Here is a 22,532-nt window from a genome sequence, read left to right on the forward strand (position 1 = left end):
TTTATTTTAATTTTTATCAATCCCTCCCAGTTCTTTATTTTTTTATCGTTGTTCAATTACAGTTGTCCCCATTTCCCCCCATTGCTCCCCCGCCCCACCCACCCCCACCCCCCACATTCCATCCCCCCCATTGTCTGTGTCCGTGGGTCCTTTATAGGTGCTCCTTGACTTGACCCTTCCCCTTCTTTTCCCCTGTTATTCCCCGCCTCCTCCCCCTCTGACCACTGTCAATTTATTCTTTATTCTATGTCTCTGATTCTGTTTTGTTTGCTTGTCTGTTTTGCTGATTAGGTTCCACTGTAATGCAGGTGAGATCATATGGTATTTGTCATTCACCGCCTCGCTTACTTCGCTTAGCATGATGCTCTCCAGCTCCACGCACGCTGTTGCGAAGGGCAGGAGCTCCTTCTTTCTTTCTGCTGCGTAGTATTCCATTGTGTGACTGTGCCACACTTTTGTGATTCACTCACTGACGGGCACTTAGGCTGCTTCCAGCACTTGGCTATTGTACATTGCACTGCTATGAGTATTGGGGTGCATGGGATCTTTTGAGTTGGTGTTTCAGGGTTCTTGCGGTACTTTATTTTTAAATACAACACTCTGTAAAAAGGAGGAGGAGGAAGAAGAATACTTCTTAACCCATTTGAGAAGGCAAGAATTCGTTGGTTTCAAAATTAGACAAAAACTCGCCCTTACTGCTGTGGCTCAGTGGGTGGGGTGTTGTCCTGTAAACTGAAAGGCCGCCAGTTAGAGTCCCAGTCAGGGAACGTGCCTGGGCTGCAGTTCAGTCCTGGGTCGCATCACGTACGACAGGCAGCAGATGGATATTTCTCTCTGACATCGATGTTTCTCTCCCTCCCTCTCTCCTTGCCTTTCCTTTTCTCTACAAATAAATAAATAAGTTCTTTTTAAAAATTAGACAAAGACTTACAAGGAAAGAGAACTACAGGTCAGGATTCCTACAAACATAATTTTAAAAAATGCCTTATGGAAATATTAGCAGATTGAATCCAATGATATATAAAAAGGATAATGTTATCATGAGCAAGTGGGGGTTATCCCAGGAATGAAATGTTGTTTAACTTTCAAAAGTCAATCAATGTCAGTTTTCATTTTAACGTAATGAAGGAGCAAAACCACATGACTGTCTTAATTTACACAGAATAGTGAATGGTGCTCCTATAAACCTTCATGAACAAGTAGTTCTTTTCAGTTCTTTCGGATATGTACCCACGAGTAGAATTGCTGGGTTGGGTTTCTTTTGTTTGTTTGTGTTTTAAAGAACCACCCAGCAATCTCTCTCATGTGCTCCACCCGGAGTGACCGCGCACAGAACCCTCACGGTACCCGGGAGGCCACGCTCGATCCTGGGCAGCAGGAAGGACTGCGGCTTGGTTTACAGGCAGCTGAGGCCCTAAATGCTGGACTCACTTCTCTTCCCCTTGACTTCCCCCCGAGACTTCCTGGCTGCTCCTCCTCTGTGGCTCTTTATTTTCTGCATCACATCTGTTCTCCTTTGTATCTGATTTTACCTGGGTTTACAACATCTTCATTGCTGCCAAATGCTATCTTCCTTATTTTCTTGAGAGTGTGCTCTGTCCCTGCTAGGAGCCAATACTTCCAAAATTATGTCACCACCTCGGTTTCCATGTGGCACTGCATTCTCCAGGGCCTCCCAGTGTGGCCCGGACTTCTCACGGCCCGTGATCTCACAGGGCCACCGTGCCGATAGGACGGCTAGTGTCCAAGAGGCGGGAAGCCAACTGCTGGGCCGGTTACATGCGACGCCCAGACCTGATCGCAGCGGTCTCCGCTGCCCACCCCCCCGCAGTCAGGCTGATGGAGAAATAGACTCCGTTTTTGAGGGGGGGCGCTTTTGAAGGCACTCACCTGAGGGGATGATGGTGAGCTGGTGGGTCATGTCTGTGCCGTGAGGAGGAGCCCCACCGGGGACGTGCCACGGGCCACGGAGAATCAGGTGTGGCGGCCAGAAGGCAGGCTGGGGCTGGCGTGCAGGTCTGAGGGCTGCTGGCAGCGCAGACGGGAAGGTTACCTCGCAGAGAAGAGCAATAAGTTGGGACGTATTTGGGGGCCACATAGGTATAATACACTCTTCCATAGGTGGTTCATTTACGTAAAGAAATCAGAATTGTTTATGTATACGTGCTTTAACTGTCATTTAAAAGGGTAACATTTTTTAAAAATTATTTTTTAAAGCTATATTTCTAGGATCAATGGAAAGATCTGAATTTTAACGTGATCCATGTTACAAAATGTCTCGTGCTAAAATTAATAAGCCTGTGTTGTGAGCCATGCATGTTTACTGGTTCCTTCCTAAACTGGTCTTGCCAAAGGGAAGGCCACTATTTTTTGTACTTTTTTATATCTTTATGAAGAAAATACATGTTTCGTGCCCACTATGGATAGCATGTTATGTTGAGTCCTTTAGGGACTAAAGAGATGAATTAGACAGGGCTCCTGCCGTAGAGGACTGTAGATAGAGTCAGGTGGGGAAGGCAGACTATGACGTATAACTGCGGTTAAGGCGGCAAGAGAGACATTGAGTAGCAGGTGGGACAGAGTCATGTTGTGCACGGGACGTGTTGCCGGAACTCCAGGGACGGCGGAAGCAGGATGCGGAGGCGGTGATGAGGAACACCCGGAGGAACGGCAGGGGCGAAGGAGTGGGTGTAGGGCGACCAGGCGGAGAGCACAACTGCCTGTGTGGTGGGAGTTTGGGGGAGCAGTTCCCTCACTGCGCTGGGCACTGACGCCCCTGGGAAAGCTCGTGTGGAGCCTGGGTAGGGTATCGGGTGGAGGGGGAGTCCGAGAGAAGAGCAGAAAGGGAGGCAGTGGGCTTAGTGCTGTGTTGGATGCCGGGCCAGGCTTCTTGTGTTTGTGTGCGCAGGCAGTGAAGAACGGCGCGGGGGTGGCAATCGCGGGAGCGGCCTGCTTGAGTCCAGGCCGGAGACAGTCAGTCTGGGGCCTGCGGGCGTGCACGGCGGCTGGCCGCCGCCGGGAGGATGGGGAGGAGCAGAGGGAAGGCGGTCCGGCGCCCAGAGAGCACAGTGGTGAAGCGCAGACAGAAGTCTGATGAGACTCCAGGGTTGCAGCCGAAGCCGGGAGAAAGGGAAGACCCCCAAATCGAGAAGCCAGGGCGGTGCATGCATTTTCGGGAACAGGTGAAGAGCAGGTGGGTCGTGTTTGCGCCATGAGGAGGCGCCCCGTCGGGGACCTCCCGCAGGCCACGGAGAATCAGGTGCGGAGGACAGAAGACAGGCTGAGGCGGGGGTGTGGGCTGCGGGGTGTCGGCAGGGCGGTACGCGGCGGAGACATGGCGGCAGATGCGATCGCCGAGGAAGAGCACGTAGAGAGAGGAGGAAAATGGAGACGACCTAACCTCAGGGAACACCTGTCCCCGTTTGGGAGACGGGTGGGTGATGACAAGGCAGCGAAGCTTCCTGTGGTGCTCAGAACCCTCGGGAGAGAAGTAAGGTCCTGGCTGCGGGCGACCTGCTGGCGGGGGCGGGCAGCAGGGCTGACCGCGGGGCAGGCCGGTGGAGACGGAAGACAGGCCGCTGCAGACGTCGGTGATCTCTCAGGACGCCACTCTGCTAAGTCGTGAAGAGAGAAGCCGGCGGGCGGTCAGGCGTGAGTCAGGGGTCAGAACTGGCACCGTTTATCGTACAGTGTTACTTTGCTAAGGAAATGTATTCTTCCAACGGACCTTTTCACGGCCTTGAAGAGCTGGGGGGCGGATCAAGGAAACACTGCCCGTGTGCCGGAGAGCCGCGTCTTTGTGGTCTGTCGTACGAGTCATGCAGAGCAACAGGGTGACCCCCACCCCACCTTTGCTCACGGCTGCAGGGGGCTCCTCCAGAGGCAGACGCCTGTCAGGGCGAGACCTTCACCCCAAGGCCTTCACGGTCGCTGGGCGCGTCGGGCACGCGGGGAAGCTCCTTCAGGCTTCAGCTCCAGGGGAAAGCATGGAGCCTACCGGCCACCGTGCTCTGTTGCTTTTGCACAGACAGTTCCCAAGGAAATGTACTGGGACAAGATTTCTTGCCATTATCTTTGTACTAAAGACCCAGGAGCGCAAGCTAACGGCATGCAGGTTCTCTCAAAGGCACCCCTCCTAACCGGGCGTGAACAGTTCGCCTCGAACACCGGAATGCAGCCGTTGTCAGCGCCTCGTTTTCCTAGCCCTGGTGTTGCTGCCAGCACCTCAGGCTTCCCCTGGCCCCGGCTTCCCGTGCGGCCGGCCGGCAGTGGGCACGGGGCAGGCCCTCTGCTGGGCCTCTGCACCCACCCCTCTCCCCCGCCCGCCATCCGTTCTAAGAACTTGGAAGAGTTGAGATTGCGGGTCCCGTTTTCACCCAGAGAAAAGGCAGACGGAAAGAAGTGACGTAGCTCTCCAAGGGTGACGCAGCTGTTCTTTCTGAGTCTGCACCCCGACTCGGTTGTCTGGTTCCGACACTTCCGCTGCTGGCGCGCTGGCACCGACCTGCCCTCCCCTGCCCTCCCCCGCGCATCCGCCCGGCCTGTGCTCCAGGGGTGGGGGCAGGTGGTGCGCGCCTGAGGCCAGGCCCTCGGGGCTGGTGACAACGACAGGACAGGTTCTCTCTGTGTCATTACTACAGATTGAGATATTTTCTCCACCCTCCTGAGTTAAAAATACCTTTAAAGTAACAAAACGGTTGTCTTTTCAGGTTAAAGGGAACGTGGCAAAGCCAACTGGGGTGGAAAACACTTAGAGGAAAGGGACAGCTAATTGGAACCATGGTTTCTAATGCCAGGTGGCGCTGGAGGCCGTGAGCAAAACGTGGCTGGAATTTTCCTGAAAGGACTTCATCGGAAGGCAGGGCAGCTTTGCTGCAGGGGCTATGCGGATGTTCTGCTCCGCCCTGGCGGGTCCTGGCAGTGTCTGAACCCTCAGGGGGCAGGGGCGGCGGCCAGGGCGGCGTGAAGACAAGCGTGCTAAGCAGGCTGGCACCTTCTCCCCCTCTCGGTGAGCGCCTCGTAGTTAGTGATTCGGGGGATGCGGGCGGAGTGCTCAGAAACAAAACAGACGTGTGTCCGTGAGGGGCCGTGGGGACCAGGCTAGGAGACTGGGATTCCATCCTCACGGTGTCCCTTCTCTCCTCTCCTCCTGCCCACACTGCGTGTCCTGCCAGCGCCAGTGCCGCACCCTCCTACCTGTCCCATTGCCTTTCCCTTTGTCTCCAGACGGTGGTCCAGTCCCAGGTGCACCTCCTGAGAGGGTGCATCCTGTCTCGTCCTCACCTTGCAGCGGCCTGCGTCACTCACCAGGTTACTCTCATGTCCTGCCACCTCCCCTTCTGCCAAGCACATTCCATGGGTCAAGCTCATGACAGCTGTCTTCCCCTGAGTCACGAGGTCTTGAAGGCCAGAGCGCAAGACTCACGAGTCTCGGTGGGTTTGCGACACCTCACCCTGGGCCTGGCACCCCCCAGTGGGCTTTCACGTCCCTGTGCATGGCACCAAGTGCAAGCACTTGAGGGTTTTCCTGAATGTCGTCAGTCCCCGGGGTCTGTTACGCACATGCACACACTCACTCTGCTGTGCTGAGCCCTGGCTTCCCGGTCACCGCCGGCGAGTGTTCCCCACCGCCCTGCGGCTGGCCGCGTGCCAGCAGCACGTCCCAAACGGACGGACGAGGGTGTGCACAGCCCTGGATGCGCAGTGTTTGCTTTGCCTGCAGAAAAGGAAGGGCCTGGCTTTTCCCCGCGGTAGCAGAAGTTCAGAAGCATCGGTGCAGGGCCCCATGCCACATGTTACAGTTCCCGGGCTCTCCACCTGTTCCAGGGACAGGTAGGGTGACAGGGCCGGGACTCGCAGCCAGGGTGAGGACGGGCCCCAGCCCTGGCTCGCACGGTGACTGCAGGCAGCATCCTGAGCCTGTCTCCTTGGCTGTGGGGATTTCTAAAATCCTCGTGAACAACATTCTTGCTCCGGTACGTTACGTTCATGGCCATGCACCAGTCAGGTACCTCCCATCCTGACTTTGTGTTTTTGTCCTGATTTATGCAGAAACACGACATTGCCAGAACTCCCCAAATGGATGGGATGAGAACCAGGCCTGGGAACCGGACGGCGGGCAGCCCAGGGCACCCTTCTGTCGTCACACACAGGAGCAGGGCGATGAGCTGGGCGGGGGATGAGCTGGGCAGCGGATGCCACTGGACACTTCCCTGGCACTCACAGCTCTGCGGGGAATGGTTTCTGTGCTTTTGCATCACCCACGTCCAGGGGCCTGGCCCAGCGCCGGTGCCACCCCCAGCTCAGGCGCCTCGCCCTCAACTGCGGGCAGTGGAGAGCACTGTGGGGAGTGTCCGGCTCGGGGAGCAGGTGGTGGCCGGGACACTGCCATCACAAGGCTCACAGACAGGCAGAGCTGGTCATGGGCAAAGAGGCTGACAGGCAGCTGCTCTCATTCTGTTACACTGAGTGGCCAGGAGTGGCAACCCCGTTTGCAGGTGACGGTGTGCTTCTAGGGGCCGTGGACGAGGGGGGGTCCAAGGAGCTGGAGCCACAGAGTTCATGCTAAAGGAGTTTCTGGGCGGAGCACAGAGGTGGCCCACTCTCTCTGGGTCTCCACAGTGGGGCGTCCCATCACCCCAAGAAGTTTTCCTGTGGGAACGGAGTCAGCAGAGCTGTGAAGAGAGGGTTTCTCCTGAAGGAAGAACGTTTTGTGGAGGTTTCACCTAAACACGGTCATTAGGTAACCTGATCTCCTCTTAAGGGCTCCGTTAACTCCCGGGCAAAAACTTGGAGGCAACTTCGACTGAGGGCCTCCAAAGGCCCCCAAAGGGTGGCGTGAGCCTCCACGCAGGGAAAGGCTTTCGTGGAAGGCTGGGAGTCTGCTCTCACCCTGGCTGAGAAAGGCAGAAGCAGGGCCGGTCTGCAGGGCGAGGGCGGGAGAGGTGGAAATGGAGCGGTCAGAAGGGCTTGGAGATGCCTGGGCCAGGGGCAGAGGCTGTGCGGTGGGCTGCTCGGGTCTCTGTATCCGATTTCTAAAATCCGTCCCTTTAGACTTGGAAAGGTCAGGGTCAGTGCGGCGTGCCCTTCCGAGAGATTCTCCAAGGTTCTGGATGCTTTAAAGGAAACGAATGCATTTCGGAAACCTTTTTAAAGTCGGTTTCCTTACTTCACACATGGTCTATTGTTTCTTTTCCACTCATGTGACTCTTTTTAAGCAGCTGATTACAAAAGGAATAGGAAGAGAGCTGTTGATTTTCAGGTCAGCAGAAGAAAGAAAAAGTGATTTTCCCATATATAAAGAGCACACGCACTAAACATTTGCAATGTGCCACCGGTATTTTATATTTTATTTAACCATTATAACATCGGCTTAAGAATGTCCAAACCTGGAGAAACATTTGTGAGTTTATTCGAGCCAAACAGAGCATCCACCTGGAAGCAAGATCCCAATGGAGTGAAAGCAATGCTTCCCAGAATGCACTTTGCAGCTTCTTTTCTGCGTTTGGAATTAAGGAGGGAGATTAAGAAAGGTTCGATGGAGGTGGGAGGAGGCAAGGTGGGGATTGGATTACAGGATGGTTAACAGAATTCCGTGCTCTCTTGAGGGTGGTTCTAGCTCATTTCAAAGGGGCGCTAACCTAGATGCACAGAAATGACGGACAGGGCCGCGGCTCCAGGCAAAGGTAAGCCTTCTAGTAAAGGAGTTACAGGCCTGGGTGTGATGGCCCCCCACGCCCTGCGCTGTTAGGTATCTGTGATCAGATCCCCCCTGAGGTCACTTCGGGTTAGATTTATGACAGCGCTCCTTTCTGCCCACAACGCTGGGCCTTTCAGGCACTGTCATGATTTACCTTTCAGAGACTTGGAAATGGAGGCACAAAGGTGTTAAACTACTTACCCGCTGCCACCAGCCTGGGCCGAGAGGCCTCCAAGTCTGTCTGACTCCCAAGTCTACGTCATTAGGAATTTACTGATATACATCAAGGTCGTGTTTGTATTTGATCGCAACTTACATGAACGTCATAAAAGGAAGTTTTATTAAGACACGTTCTCATCTTGAATCTTCAAGCATCTTTAATCTCGACTTTTAAAGTCTGTCCCCTGTGTGCCACACACACGGTTCGCCCTGTTGGCGAGCACCCGCGAGCGACCACGGAAGCCGCTTCTGAGCAGGGACACGCCGCGGGCTGCCTGCCTGCCTGCCTGCTCACGCGCTGGTCCTCGTGCTTTCCAACCAATGTGCCCGTAGCGCCCACTCCCTCGCCTTTCTGACTGGGTTGTAAACTTGTTAAAACCAGTGACTTTAGAATACTTAAACCCCAAAAGGCCGGGGGTCCCACGCGGGCCCGAGGAGCCCCGCATCGCCGCGCACACTCAGACTCGCCAGGCGCCCGGGAGACGCCCCTTCCGGAGAAGCCCGCGCTGCTGGGGTTCGGGCCGCTCTTCCCAGGACCTGTACCGCCCACTTTGTGGTGTCCTCACCGACGCAGGTCCTGGGGTTTGGTCAGCTGCTCACAGACGCCCAGGAGCAGCAGTCGCGGCCCTGCTCACCGAGCTGGCTCCCCGGTGAGGCCGGGCCCCCGAGACCCACCGCCCGAGCCCCTGCAGGGACGCAGCCATGGCGAGGGGCCAGGGCGTCCCCCCAGCCACAGACAACGGACGACATGGAGCGGCTCCCGCGTGTCCAAGCCGCTGACTGCGGAAAGAAACGGTATTTAACACAGGTCATTTGCGGCGCCCGTGCCTGCGGGCGGCCCGAGTGCCCGTCCTGGGGATACGCGCCGTCTCTGCCCCACATGCAGGCCTCCACCGCCCGAGCCTCCCGCAGAACCATGTTTGTTTGCGTCATTGCCAGCGAGCCAAACTGTGCTTCTGACTTCTGGGGGCACCCTCCTGCAGCGGACATTGTCCATGTGGACGCTTTGAGCCCCCTGTGGTAGACCTCATGGGAAAAACAGCTCGTAGAAAGCTGATCGGTTAACGGCCTAGCTCCCGCTAGCATCCAGGACGTCCCGCCTCCCCGGGAGAGCGGCGCTCGCTGTCCGAGAGCCACAGCGAAGGAGGAAGCATGGTCCCCAGCGCGGCTCTCTCCCCAGCAACTGGCTTGACCCTTGTCCGTGTGACTCTTACTTTTGTTCTAGGGCGGTAGTTTTGTAAACCTCCTCATTTCTTATTGGAAGAAGGACTGAAAAAGGGCTGGGGCCTGGAACAGATGGTCAGACAGGGACGGGATGCCAGGGAACTACCGCTGTGACCCCCGGCGGGGGGGGGGGGTGGCCAGGGCAAGGAGGGGCGGTGCTCACCCCGCCTTCGCCCACCTCCTCTCGTCCGCACCCGTCTGCTCCGTCTCTGCGGCTCTCCGCCCAGGCGGCCTGCACGTGGTTTAGAGCAACGTCCAGCAACGATCGAGACTTCCACACCTCCGTCCTCCTGTGTTTCTGTGAGCATCTCCTCTCCTCCATAGAAAGAGCAGGTGGGACGGGAGCTGTAGGGAGAACCCAGGAAATGACGAGGGTCTCCCAGAATGCCATCCGTCCGCCTGGCCCCCCCCCGTGGGGTTGCAAGTTGCTAACTATCCACATTATGCTCAAGCATTTCATCCCCTACTTGATCAAGCCGCACCATAAAGCGTGTAGGCCACTTCAGCACCAGTGATTTGACCGTGAGGTACCAAGGCTGGTGCATAAGCATTCATCCTGGGAAATTAATTCACGAGGAGGAGCTGCAGATAGCCCTAGAGGCCTGTTTTGTATTTATTTTCCCATAAACGGTGACCTGCCTGCTTCCCGGAGGTGTCCTGGGGAACTGGGATGACGATGCGTGATTCCGTCGTCATCCAGAGGAAACCACGCAGGGGCTGCAAAGGGACCCGGACGTGCGTGTCGATGAAAGCCAGGTCTCGAACAGGAAAATGGCACTGGAATGATTCCAGCCAAAATTGTCGGCAATGATAGCAAACACTTGTCCGAGAACCAGGCCTTTAGAACAGTCTCACTGTGAATCTGTCGCAAAGCATATGGTTTTTTCCATGCAAAATACCGAATTGCATCATCTTATCACATTGTCTCAACTTTGAAGTTTCGTGGAGGGCAAGGAGGAGCAGGAGACTGTTCCAGATAAAAGACTGGCAGGGGCTGTCACAGGAGAGAGCTGTTTCCGGGGCCGCGGCAGCCAGCTCAGACGCATCTGCTCCAGGGCGCCTGCCCAGGCTCCGTCGCGCAGCCTCTCTCTCTCCTGAGGTGCTTGGCAGCTCCCTGCGTCTAGCAAGTCCGGTTGTGTGCTGACATTTTCTCTAAGCTCTGTCTTTCCCACCGATCACAAAGTCGCAGAGGACGCGGGTTGTCTTGAGGGTGTGCATCTGTTTCCAGCATAGCGGGCTGCCCATCCCGCCAGGGGCCGAGCCCGTAACTGATTGCACTGTGCTTCAGTGAAGATTCATCCTCGCAGACATTTAAAGAGATTGATGCCGTGTCTGAGGCTCCAGGGGGCAGGTACGCTTCAGAAAACGCAGGCTTTCCGACTACGGGGAAGGTGAGCTCAGTGTCTAGAAACCGCACCTGCGAACAATGGCTGTGCCATACGGAACATCTCCCCGCCCGCAGAGCCTGGGGCGCCTTCTCTGACGAGGCGCGTTAGGATTCCCACAGCAACAATGTGACTGGGCGTGGGGCGTGGGATAAAGAATGACTATGATTTCTTAGCAGCCTGGGTCAGGCCAGGATCGGCTGCCAGAGAGGAACAAACACCTTGACTGGTTTTCGGTGCGCTCCGGGTTTGCACTTGCGGGTGAGGTTCTGGGGACCTGTATTATACTGGCAGGCAGGAGGGGGCGCACCTATGGGCCCGTTCACAGATGCAGGACCTTCCCTCTTGTCGGTTCCGCGAGGAGGAAGCACACGGTGCCGGGTGTCTGTAGAGGGGGCGTGTTTCATAACGGACACCGTTAGCGTGGTCCCCGCAGGAGGGCGAGGGGCCTGCTTCCTTCCCACCCAAAACTCCCAGGGGCCACCACTGCCCTGGGGGCCTTGACCTCATCTGCTGCTCCCCCTCCGTTCTAGCCAACTTCTGCATTCTTCTAGAGCCTCCCTTCTCCATATATATATAAGCTATATATATGTTGCTTATAGCTCAGCTCCTAGGAGCTTCTATTCGGTCCCTCTCTGCCTCCCGCACAGGTCTGTGGCACACGGCCCTGAGGCCTCTTGTTCAGCAAAAGCTCGGCCCGTATTAGTTTGTCTTTGCGCGGACGCCAGACAGTGCTCGCTTCGAGGGGAAGCAGTCTCCACGTGTGTTTGTTCGGGGAGAGATGTTTACACGGATGGGCGTCTGGGAGCGTGTGCGGGTGATCAGTGGGCACCGCCGCCCCCTGTCTCCTTCGTCACCTTTGTCTGCGGAATCAAAGCATGAGATTGATTGGTAGGTTCAGACCTGTGGCGCTAACCCGTGCTTTAAAGTAGGTCGGGTCACCGCCATTCTTCTGTCTTTTCACAAGCCTGTGTTTTGTGTCGTTACACAGGGCCCCTGCTTCCTTTCCCACGTGTGTGTTCGCGCCCACCTTTAGCTCTAGTCTTGTTTGATTAACTAAGACCACACACCTCTTTCAGCAACTGTTTACAGGGGCACGCGCTTTTATGCCATTGGTGAAAGGAACTGTTTTGCTCTCCCCTCTCTGTCTCTCTCTCTCTCTGTGTCTTTTAGGTTGTTTCTGAAGGTGTGTCTTTGGGAGCTCTGTCACTACTGACCTCAGAGAGGCCAGCAACCACCGAGGTGGGGGCGGGAAGGTGGGGCCTCCCTCTCTGTGGAGCTCAGTGCCGGCGACGCCCCTGTTAAAGCCGCAGTTCCCTGTCTCTCTGTGAGGAAAGCTTGCCCCTCCCAGTGCCTGGCTGTGCTGGTTTTCCTGGTGACCCAATACTGTTCCTGGTGGGTGGCACTGTGATGCTCTCTGCTGTCCTCCTCCAGCTGGAGCCCCGTGTGGTCCCCTGCCCGGGGTTGGTGACCAGCACACAGGTCGATGGCCAGTGTGGCTCCACCGCCACCGCAGAGCGGTGCAGGCTGGCCCAGAGCACAGCCCGGAGTCAGGTCCGGGGCAGGGCCTGTCGCCCTGCACCGCGCCCATCCCTGCGCTCTGCTGGGGTCACTGACACGTGCCCCTTGTGTCCCCCGGTCCAGAGAGTGCCAGAGCACTTTGTCAATGCAGCGCTGAGACGTGTTCCCTGGCTAATCTGTGAGCAGGTCAATGTTGTATTCTGGGAAACGTTAGTGCAGGAAGAGGACACATGGCCAGAAGGATCAGCCGCCCAAATGCACACTGGGACGCATCCCAGGAGGCCAGGGATCTGTTGTAATAAGTTTCTCTCCTCCTTACTGTTGTTCGTTTGTGTTGGAGGTAAACCACAGTCACCACAATTGACTTTGCGTGTGTAATATATTTCTAAATTTTGTAAGATGCAGGAAATATAAAGGATTGCAACCTGTGCATTTAAATTACATGTATAAGCTTTTTTTAAAAAAGATTTTATTTATTTTAGAGAGGGAAGGGAGGGAGAAAGAGAGAGAGAAACATCAATGGGAGGTTGCTGGGGGCCGTGGCCTGCAACCCAGGCATGTGCCCTGACTGGGAATTGAACCTGCGACACTTTGGTTCGCAGCCCGCACTCAATCCACTGAGCTATGCCAGCCAGGGTAGGATCTACTTTATTATAGTAGACACTAAAAATACAAAAATCCGCTAAGGGTTCATCATGGTTATGCAATGTTTTTGTTGAGGTGCTTTAAAACCCACTGCACAAGTGGATTCCTTTTGCCTGAAAGTACCCCGACTCCTCTGAAGGAGACCCGGTCATGCGTGGGACCCGAAAGAGCAAGGAGAGAAGGGTAGAACCCCAGTGAAATACGAGGATGGCTGGTCAAAGTCTTCAGCCTATTGGAAAAAGTATCAATGCTGAAGATATCTCTCTCTCCTTTTAATAACAGAAATGTTTCCCTGCACATGGTCCTTTGCTCCCCCATTCTGAGTGAGTGTTGGGACAGCTCGTGGCGCCAGCTTCGTGTGCCGCGTCCTTGGCATTCCCCTCCGCACTAGTCTGCCAGGGCGGCCACAGAACATCCCCGCCTGCCCGCCTTAATCCACAGACAGTTACTCACAGTCCTGGAGGCCAGAAGTCCAAGATCAAAGGGGTCAGCAAAGGTGTTCTCCCCCACCCTGAGGCCTGAGTGTCGTGCAGGTGGCCTCCTTTGGCTGTGTCCCCCCCAACATGGCTCCTCCATGCGCATACACCCCTGCTGTCTCTGTGTGTGCCTTAACCTTCTCTCCTTGCACAGACACCGGCCAGACTGGGTCAGGGTCCGCCTGAGCGGCCCGGCCCTAACCCAGACGTGTCTCTGTGGTGTGTGGGTTATGTTGCGTGGGGGCAGCTTGAGCTGTAGCTCGGGAGAAACTGCTGCCCCTCCCTTGGCCGCCCGGAAGAGCTGGAATTAGAGGCCTTGCCCATGTGGGAGACTAACGTAGCTTTCTGACCTGTCTGCAGGGCAAGCCGACTCCCGTTTACTGAGCATCTGCTTTCTTGAGATCCAGCAGTGGCCCTTTAGACGCCCAAGGCGCCTTCCCTCCTCCCGTCTACATGCCCGAGTCCCCTTCTGTCTCTTAACCTATGGTGCGCGTGGCCTCTGCCTCTCACGTGTGTGGGTTCTCGTACACGTACAGGCTTTGGATTTGGAGTCACGTCCCTGGCTGACGGGGGTCATGTCTGTCTGAGTGGTAGACCAGCCAGGAGACTCTCAGGAGCAGGAGGAGGGTTCTTCCTGCCCTCCCTTACCTGGTGGTGCGGTGCACAGGGCCGCTGACAGATCCCAATTCATCCGATTCAGGAGCCGAAGTGGCCATGTCCCCAGGACACCAGGATGACCAAGACCAACAAGGAGGGGTCATTTCTGCAAAAAAAAAAAAACAGAGTGGACTTCCTTCACCTGTGCCACATCTGACGGAGCCGGCCTTTTCCGTGTGCGCCTCAGCTTCGACGGCAGACTCCCAGGGAAGGCGCGGTTTCTAGGGCATTTGCAACGTAGACGCACACAGTACAAAGGAGGCCCGGTGTTATTTCTTCTTCGACAGTGCTCTCCATGTCATTTCAGCACACCAAAATCGGCCTGATTAGTGTGACATTTGTCTTTTATAATAAGAGAAAACAAATCTTTGGAGGTGTTCCCGGAGTCGTTGGGGTATACCTCAAAGTTATTCCCAGGTCAAGACTCCATAATTTAAATTTTGGGAAATTTGTCAAAATATATCAAAAGTTTTGGACATTTGACTAAATAGGATCATAAATAATTATGAAGCAATACTTAATTAGCAAAACTTAGTTCTTCCTATGGAGATTTAGTTTGCTCTTAAGTAATCAAGGAATTTAAGACAATATAAAACAGAAAGCTATTTTGATAAAACACAGAATCTTTACTTTCTAGCCAGAAATCTTCCTTACATTATCAGTAATAGACCAATAGTTCTTTTTAGTAGGGGAAAACCAAACTCTAATTCTGCTCAGCTTACTATTTAAATTCACTTGCTTGTTAAATTAATTTTAGTCTTATTCAGCTTGACCACACATAAAATTTCCTTTCTCAAGATTCCTTTTTCACAAACCTTCTACAAATTTCCTTTTTACATTCACTTTTTTTTTCCTTTCCTATTCTGAAACAACCAGCCTCACTCTAGCACAAAATTAATTTCCTTTCCCTCAAAAATACATCTCCACATCTCACACCTTTTAACTTGGGGCCAAAACATATTCCTATTTTTTTGTATTTTTCATTACATGGATTAGAATTATTAACCTTTAAAAAAACCTAATTTCTAGTGAAAACTAAGAAGTAAGCAATTTGCACTGTCTGCTAAACCAGAGACCTGCTAAACCAGGTCTGGGAACACATAGCATACTTTTCAGAGTTCTGTTTTGTTTTTTTAATGTGACACATGGCATGTTTACTGATATCTTTAATTTCTCTATGATAAACATGTTTAGCAATTAATGTTTCATTATTTTATATTTGGCCATTCCAGAGTTTATTCAAGGGATTCTCTAAAACCAGTCAGGCTGCCCTCCTCAGGGGGTGGAGCCAAGTGGCAAGTCCAGACGGGACTCCCAGCGGAGCTGAGCCTAATCACTCGGGGTGGAGGGGGCATTGTAACAATCGCCGGCTCCATTTCTGTGAAGTGGTTTCAGGATATGCTGTTGAAAATAAAAGCAAGATGCAGAGGGAATATATAGTAAACTTAGTAAACTACGTTTGGTAGAAGAAGAGCAAGGAAAAGAAGAATGTATGTGTATGGTGTTTGGTTTTAGTCTTCCAAAAGGAAACAAGTGTAAACGTAGAAAGAAACAAATGAACCCAACTCTCTATCAAATAACTACAATGGGGAGGGAAAAAAGAAGGAATTCGAGTATATTTTGAAGAAGGGACTCTGCCAGTGCATTTAAAATGAGATCTATTTTAAGGACCAAAATAATTGCAAAGAAATCTTGGCTTTGTCACTAGGTTTGTTGTTGGTAATTCACGGACCTTAAAGCTATTTTGTGCGTATGTTATGACAGTGCAGATGTGTTACCATTGTGCGGAGCCGGGATGCTTGTTCTGGAGGAAGGGAGGTAGAGATAGGTAATGGAGAAAGCTGAGGAACAGGTGGTTTTCTTTCTTTTATGTTATCCCTTGAAATGGCATAGCAGATTACCACCGCCGGGAATAAGGAGCATATCTAGCACCAGACCTTGGTTCCTACACAGCATTCCTTGGTAAAGGAAACCGAGGCTCCTTGAAGAGATGTGTGGTTTCGGGGACAGTCAGTTATAACACGAGGTAAGCCCACAACATCTGGTGGTACCAAAAAGTGGTACCAAACAGTAAAGACATGCTCAGAGGCTGTTGGAGACAGGTCCGTCGTAAGCAGAGGACTCCCACCGCCCCACTCAGGACACGTGAGCACCAAACAAACCAACGCCCAAATAGTACCAGATTTTGAATTAACGAAAAATCTTTGGTATTAAAATTGAGAATTTGGGGTTGGGAGGGAAAGTACCTTTTTAGAGAAGAATGGAAGATAACTATGAAAGAATAAATTTGGAACCTCACTATTTTGTAAATGTTGATGTAATAATCAGTTAAGGCAGGTTCACGAATGCCTGTTAAAACTATTGGATGATTTAATGGGCAGCTTCCTTTGGAGAACAGCGGGATGATTAGATGAAATGTTGTTGACATACGAAATATGTACATATTCCAAAATAGGACCCCACAGACCTATCCCTGGGATGCAAGTTTGGCTCAACACACAAACCTCAGTTAGCGTGCCACACCACATAAACAAAACGAAGGGCTAAACATCACACGATCATGTATTAATAGGTGCAGAAAAGTCATTTGACAGTATCCAACATCCATTTATGATAAAAATTCTCAGCAAAGCCTGGACAGAGGGGACATACTTCAGCGTAATAAAGCCATGTATGGCAAACGCACATCTAACATCACACTCAACTGTGTAAACCTGAACACGTTTTCTCTAACGTGAGGAATAGGACAAGGATGTCCACTTTTACATAACGTAGTAGTGGAAGTCCTAGCCAGAGCGGTCAGACCAGGAAAATAAATAAAAGGCATCCAAATTGGAAAGGAAGAAATAAAACTCTCAATATTTGCAGTGGGCATGATACTGTATAGAGATAACCATTAAGAAGCCACCAAAAAAACTGTTAGAATAAATGAATTCAGTAAGGTCATATAACACAAAATTGATATTCAGAAATAAGTTGCATTTTTATATGCCAATAACAAACTGTCAGAAAGAGAAAATTTTAAAACATCCCATTTATAATTGCATCAGAAAGAATAAAATACCTAGGAATAAATTTAACCAAATTTAAAACTGTACTCAGAATACTATAAAATATTGCAAAAGATAGAAATAAATGGAAGGCTATATACTGTGCTTATGGATAGGAAGAATGGACATCGTTAAAACATCCATATTCCCCAAAGCAATTTGCAAATTCTATGCAATCCCTATCAAAATACCAAATGGCATTTTTCAGAGAACTAGAACAATAATTCCCAAATTTATATGGAACACAAAAGACCCTGAATAACCAAAGCTATACTGAGAAAAAGTTGCAGTTATGATACCTGATATCAAGCTATACTACAAGGCAATACTAATCAAAACAGCATGGTACTGGCATAAAAACAGATAACTCAGTGGATCAGAATCGAGAACCCATATATAAAGCCACATCTACACGGTCAGTTAATCTATGACAAAGGAGGCAAGAATATATACTGTGGGTAGAGACACTCTCTTAAATGGTATTGGAGATATTGGACAGATATATGTAACAATATGAAACTGGACCACTTTCTTATACCATATACAAAAATAAGCTCAAAATGGATTGACAACTAAATGTGAGAACAGAAACTATAAAACTCTTAGGAAAAAAAAAACAGGCAGTAAACTGTTTGGCTTTGCTCTTAGTGATATGGTTTTGCATGTCCCCTCGGGCGATGGAAATACATGAGAAAAGAAGAGAGACTACATCAAACTAAAAAGTTTTTGCACAGCAAAGGAACTACCAACAAAGTGAAAAGACAGCCTCCTGAGTGGGAGAACGTATTCACCAATGCTACATCCAGTAAGGGGTTAATATCCAAAATACATATGATGAACTCATAACTTAACACCAAAAAAGAACACTCCAATGGAAAACTGAGTAGAGGACCTGAACATTTTTCCAAGGAGGATGTACAAACGGCCAACAGGCATATGAAAAGATGCTCAACATCACTAACCATCAGGGAGCTGCAAATTAAAACCATAATGAGAGGTCACCTCACACCTGTTAGACTAGTTATCCTCTAGAATCAACAAACAACAAGTGCTGGCGAGGACGTGGAGAAAAGGCGAACCCCCGTCACTGCTGGGGGCTTTACTAATTGTTACAGCCACTGTGGAAAGCATTATGTAGTTACGTCAAAACATTAAATGCACCCCTAAAATTAAATGCACCCCTCTGTTCATTGCAGCATTGTTCACAAGAGCCAAGCTAAGGAAGCAACGTAAGTGCCCACTGACAGATGAGTGGATGGGTAAAGAAGTGGTACTTGTATATCCATTGGAACATTATTCAGCCATAGGAAAGAATGAAACCTGGCCATTTGCACCAACATGGATGGACCTAGAAGCTATAATCCTGAGTGACATAAGTCAGACAGAGAAAGGCAAATGCCCGATGACTTCACTTATATGAGGAAACCAAAACAAACAATCAAAAAGACCCACAGAGGCAGAGAACAAACTGATGGTTACCAGGTGGGAGGGAGGTTTGGGGGATGGGTAAAAAGGTGAAGGGGGTTGAGAGCTGCAAATTGCCAATTATACCAACAGTGCTGGGGATGTGAAGTGCAGCCCAGGGAACATTAGTCAATAATATTGTAACTATTTACCAGACTTAGCAGGGTGAGCTCTGTGTAAGTTACATAAATATCGAATCGCTAAGTTGTACACCTGAAACTAACAGAATATTGCATGCCAACCGTAATTGAAAAAAGTGTCCTACAGATTAGTTACTAATTACCAAAGGAAAGTGATTCATTGACAATGGAGAAATGTGGCCAGCATCATTTTAATCGAGTAATTAAACTTTATGTCACAACCACGGGACAAACTGCTATTTCGGGCCTCCCCCTGTGCCGGAACCGGCAGGACATGCTACCGGCTGAACGTGCTGGCGGGGGGGGGGTCGGTGAGCCGGCGCTCACAGATGCGGGCACTTGACGAGGAAGCTGGCCTGCCCTCTGCATTCAAGTGAACTAGATGTACACGAAACCGGAGCAAAACAATGACAAGGATGATACAATTTGCGATCCATGATTAAGAATTTAAAAAACAGCTAACAAAGACATTGGGACAATAGGGAAGACTTAAGTAGGGGCTTCTATTAAGAAATAGATCAGTAGGAACTATCTTGAGTATAATACACTGTATTCATGCAGGGAAAGTCTTCGGAGATACACGCAGGATTATTTCTTTGGGGGTAAATTCAGCCTGTTGTCAGCAACGCTTAGCCGGCTCAGAAGAATGTGTGTGTGCACAAAGAACAACCCCGCACGTGAGGGAGGAACAATGCGGCCAAATGCGAACAACGGGTGAATTTCAGGGAGGAGCCCTGCTCTGTACCGCGTTCTCCAGTTCTCTGCAGGGTCGATTTTCAAAGTAACAAGTCGAAGAAAAATTTCTTTATTGGGCCCATGAGCTACTTGGTACCCTTTGGGTTTCTTTTGTTTGTATATCAAGATGTTGTGAAGGTTTCCTTTTTTCTTTAAAAAATGTGTTTTGGGTTATCTTGGTGGAGTCTCTCCCTTGACACTTAGTTCTTTCCTTTGAGTTTCCGGGCGATGTGATTTTCCGAACGCGCATGCTAGTAAATAGAGGGACTTCAGTAAAAGAAGTATTGTGTGTCAACCTCCTCCAAGGAGCTACACTCTATAAGGAAAACATTGAAAATAAAATGGATGCATCGTATCTCCTTTATAGCTGCCACTCAGTAAATATGTGCTTAAGCAGGAGTGCGAGATTCGTAAGCCTCTGAATATCATTAGCATGTCTAATAGCAACAACAAGAGCAAAGACACAGATGCTGAAGGGTCACATCCCGGGAGAGGGCTTTGGTGTGCACCTAAGTCAGGTGTGCTGCTCCCTTCTGTAGCTCCAGCCCATGCCCCTAGGGAGCCCAGGAGGACGTCTTGAGGGGCTCCTTCCTTCCTGGGGTTCAGCCCTCAGTTCTGTGGGGAAATTCTCCTCCCTTTCCCTTCTGGTGCGTCTGCGGAGGGGGCTTCTTTGCGGTGATCTTTACACCGGAGTCCTTCCCGGACTCCCCCTCCCGCTGTGAGGGGGAGTCCCACCCCTCTCCCTGGAGCACCGCTGCAGGGTCGCTCACTCCCTGTGCTTGTATGGAGGTTCCCACCCTTTCTCACATCTAATTCTTGCTGCCCATCCGGTAGGTGGGACAATGTTCTTTGCCAAAAAAAAAAAAAAATTGTTTCATGTCTCTCTGACTTACAGTAGAAAATTCTGAGAATAAAACCAGCCGTAGGGGTCTGTGCAAGCCGATGACTGAGGATGGCGTGAAGGCTGCAGCCCCACCGCGCTGGGTCGCTGCTGCGGGGGGCTCTTGGCCCTCCCTGAACTGAGGGTTCTCCTGTGCCAAGCGGAGGGCAAATCAGTCCCCACTTCCGGTGGCTGGGAGGGTTAACGGGGCTGGCAGACAGAAAGCACCCCGAAAGGCAGCGCCCTGTGTTTCCTACGTTTAATCTTGAGCAGCACCTTCCCAGGGAAACGCAGACCTGGATCGAGTTCTGCTTTCACGATACTAACGGTGACCCTTACACTGCTCCTTATTTTGGCCTCTTGGGCAATCCTGTCCGTTTGTAAGACTATCAATCTATTAATATTTTTACCAAAAAGAGATCTGTATTATTAATTTTAAATTTAGTTTTGAGGTCCTCTAGCACAGTACTTTTTTACTTTCTTTTATTAATTCCATATTACATTTCACCTAATAAACACCAATAAAAGGTCCTACAACAAAATGGTAACAACAAAGAAAGATATTAACGGTGACCCTTACAAAATAATTTCCTCTTGCCTTTCTCTGTGTCTCCCGTGGATTCAGGTTTCCCTGGGACTTCTGCATGCCCACGCTACCCACATCCTGTGGCCCCCCGAGCGCTGGCAGAAGCTGGAGTCCGTGCTTCCTCCCGAGCGCCTGCTGGTCCAGAGCGCGGAGGAGTGAGTGTGCCGCCCCCCACCTGCACCGACCGCGGGAAGAGGACCCCGCCACGGTGGTGATGCCGCGCAGGAAACACGGCATCTGTCGCATGAAGATGATGAGAGAGTTCTAAAAGATTAAACAGTATTAAATGGCACCTGATTTTGTGGTTAATTGTAATACCCTATTGTTTCATGGCGCCCCCCCCCCCCAAAAAATGCTGACCTTTGGGAATACGAACATTTTGTTCCCGTGTGTCTGATGGGGGGTACAGTTGAGATGTTGCTGTGCGTACTTAAGTCTGTTGATGAGTTTTGATTCTGGTGCGTGCTTGCTGCTGACAGAATAGGAAAATGAATATTTGATGAAAGTTATTGCTTGAGTCATGTCATTTCCTCTTAAGACAAAGCAGGAAAGAGTGTACTATGCGCACGATGATAGAAATTACGTTGTAAGTGACAGCATCTACAGGGCAGCTCCTGCCGCTGGGGTGAATGGGAGGCTGCTGCAAAAATAAACACTGATTTGCTCAGGTACCGCTGTGGGCATTTGTCATTGAACCTGTGTACCCATTAATGAACCTGTATACCCCTTAATGAGGAACATCGTATCTCTTCGGGGGGCCAATTCTATCAATATTTGCAAACAAGCCTTTCTTATTGGCCCTTTTAAATTAAAAAACGTCTGAGTGATCTCATGACTGTTCGCACTGATGAGTAAACACATTTATCAATATTTGGTCACTCTTTGGTAAAATGTCCTAAGTGAAATTCAAAAACAAAAAATCAGTTCCGATCAACCAAGTTTGATTTCTACCCCAAGGATAGGTCAGTGTTCCTGACTCTAATACTGAAATCACCAATTGTCCAGAGCTGCAATATTAGTGTAATAGCTTCTGTAATTGTATAGATAAGGAGGTGAACTGCCAGCCCGCAAGTCTATGTTTATAAAGTGTTTCTTCCCCCACCCCCCCACCACTGATCAGAGGCTTGGGCGGATGGAAACCGAGTCTCTGAACCAGTGCCCTCCGTATGCCTGGTCTCGTTTCCTTCTGCGTCACCCGCAGACGTGATCCCAAACAAGGGCCCGCTGTCTCTCAAACTCACGAGCTCACAGGAACAGAGGAACAACAAAAAAAAGCAAAAACAAAAACTCACGAGCTCGCAGGAACAGAGGAACAACAGCAAAAAAACCAAGAACTCACGAGCTCGCAGGAACAGAGGAACAACAGCAAAAAAACCAAGAACTCACGAGCTCACTGGAATAAAGGAACAACAGCCAAAAAAAAAAAAAAATCCCGCATATGTTACTAATAACTCATCATCACAATAGTTTGTTCCCCAACCATCGGGGAGTACTACGCCAGTGCTAAGACTGGTCAAAATTAAGGTTTTAAAAGAAGACAAGCTGAGAATCTTTCCCTGGATCTTCATCACTTTCATCAGTTCAAGTCCCCTTTGCCCTCTTCCCCGGCTTGAGCGTCACGCTCTGGCCTTTCACTGCAGTTTGCCACATACTTCCTGCTACTCAAAGGCCTACCAGTATTTTTACTCTGGGCAACGTGCATCCCCTGGGAGTGTGCGTTAAACAGTGAGTGCATGAGGGTATCTCCTCTTCAGTTGCTGGAACATAGGGAAGCCTGGGGCCACGGATGAGGGCGTTGGGGGCAGTAGTGACGGGGGACAAGGCAGACGGCAAACGGAGGGGTGCCTGGAG

The 22,532-nt window shown here is 50.9% G+C and overlaps 1 protein-coding gene across 3 annotated transcripts in view; it reads left to right on the top strand.

Moving 5' to 3' along the window:
- The window catches only part of IMMP2L (inner mitochondrial membrane peptidase subunit 2), a 594,300-nt gene extending 573,327 nt beyond the window's left edge, over positions 1 to 20,973 (top strand). For all 3 annotated transcript variants that reach the window (XM_045828652.1, XM_045828653.1, XM_045828654.1), the window contains one exon: positions 20,721 to 20,973. In XM_045828652.1, the coding sequence (XP_045684608.1) occupies positions 20,721 to 20,840 (120 nt within the window). In that variant the 3' untranslated portion in view covers positions 20,841 to 20,973. The remainder of the gene's footprint in view (positions 1 to 20,720) is intronic.
- The last annotated feature ends 1,559 nt before the right edge of the window (positions 20,974 to 22,532 follow it).

Source organism: Phyllostomus hastatus, unplaced genomic scaffold (assembly GCF_019186645.2).
Source record: "Phyllostomus hastatus isolate PE091 unplaced genomic scaffold, TTU_PhHast_1.1 phas_scaffold_78, whole genome shotgun sequence".
In the NCBI taxonomy this organism is placed as follows: Eukaryota; Metazoa; Chordata; class Mammalia; order Chiroptera; family Phyllostomidae; genus Phyllostomus; species Phyllostomus hastatus.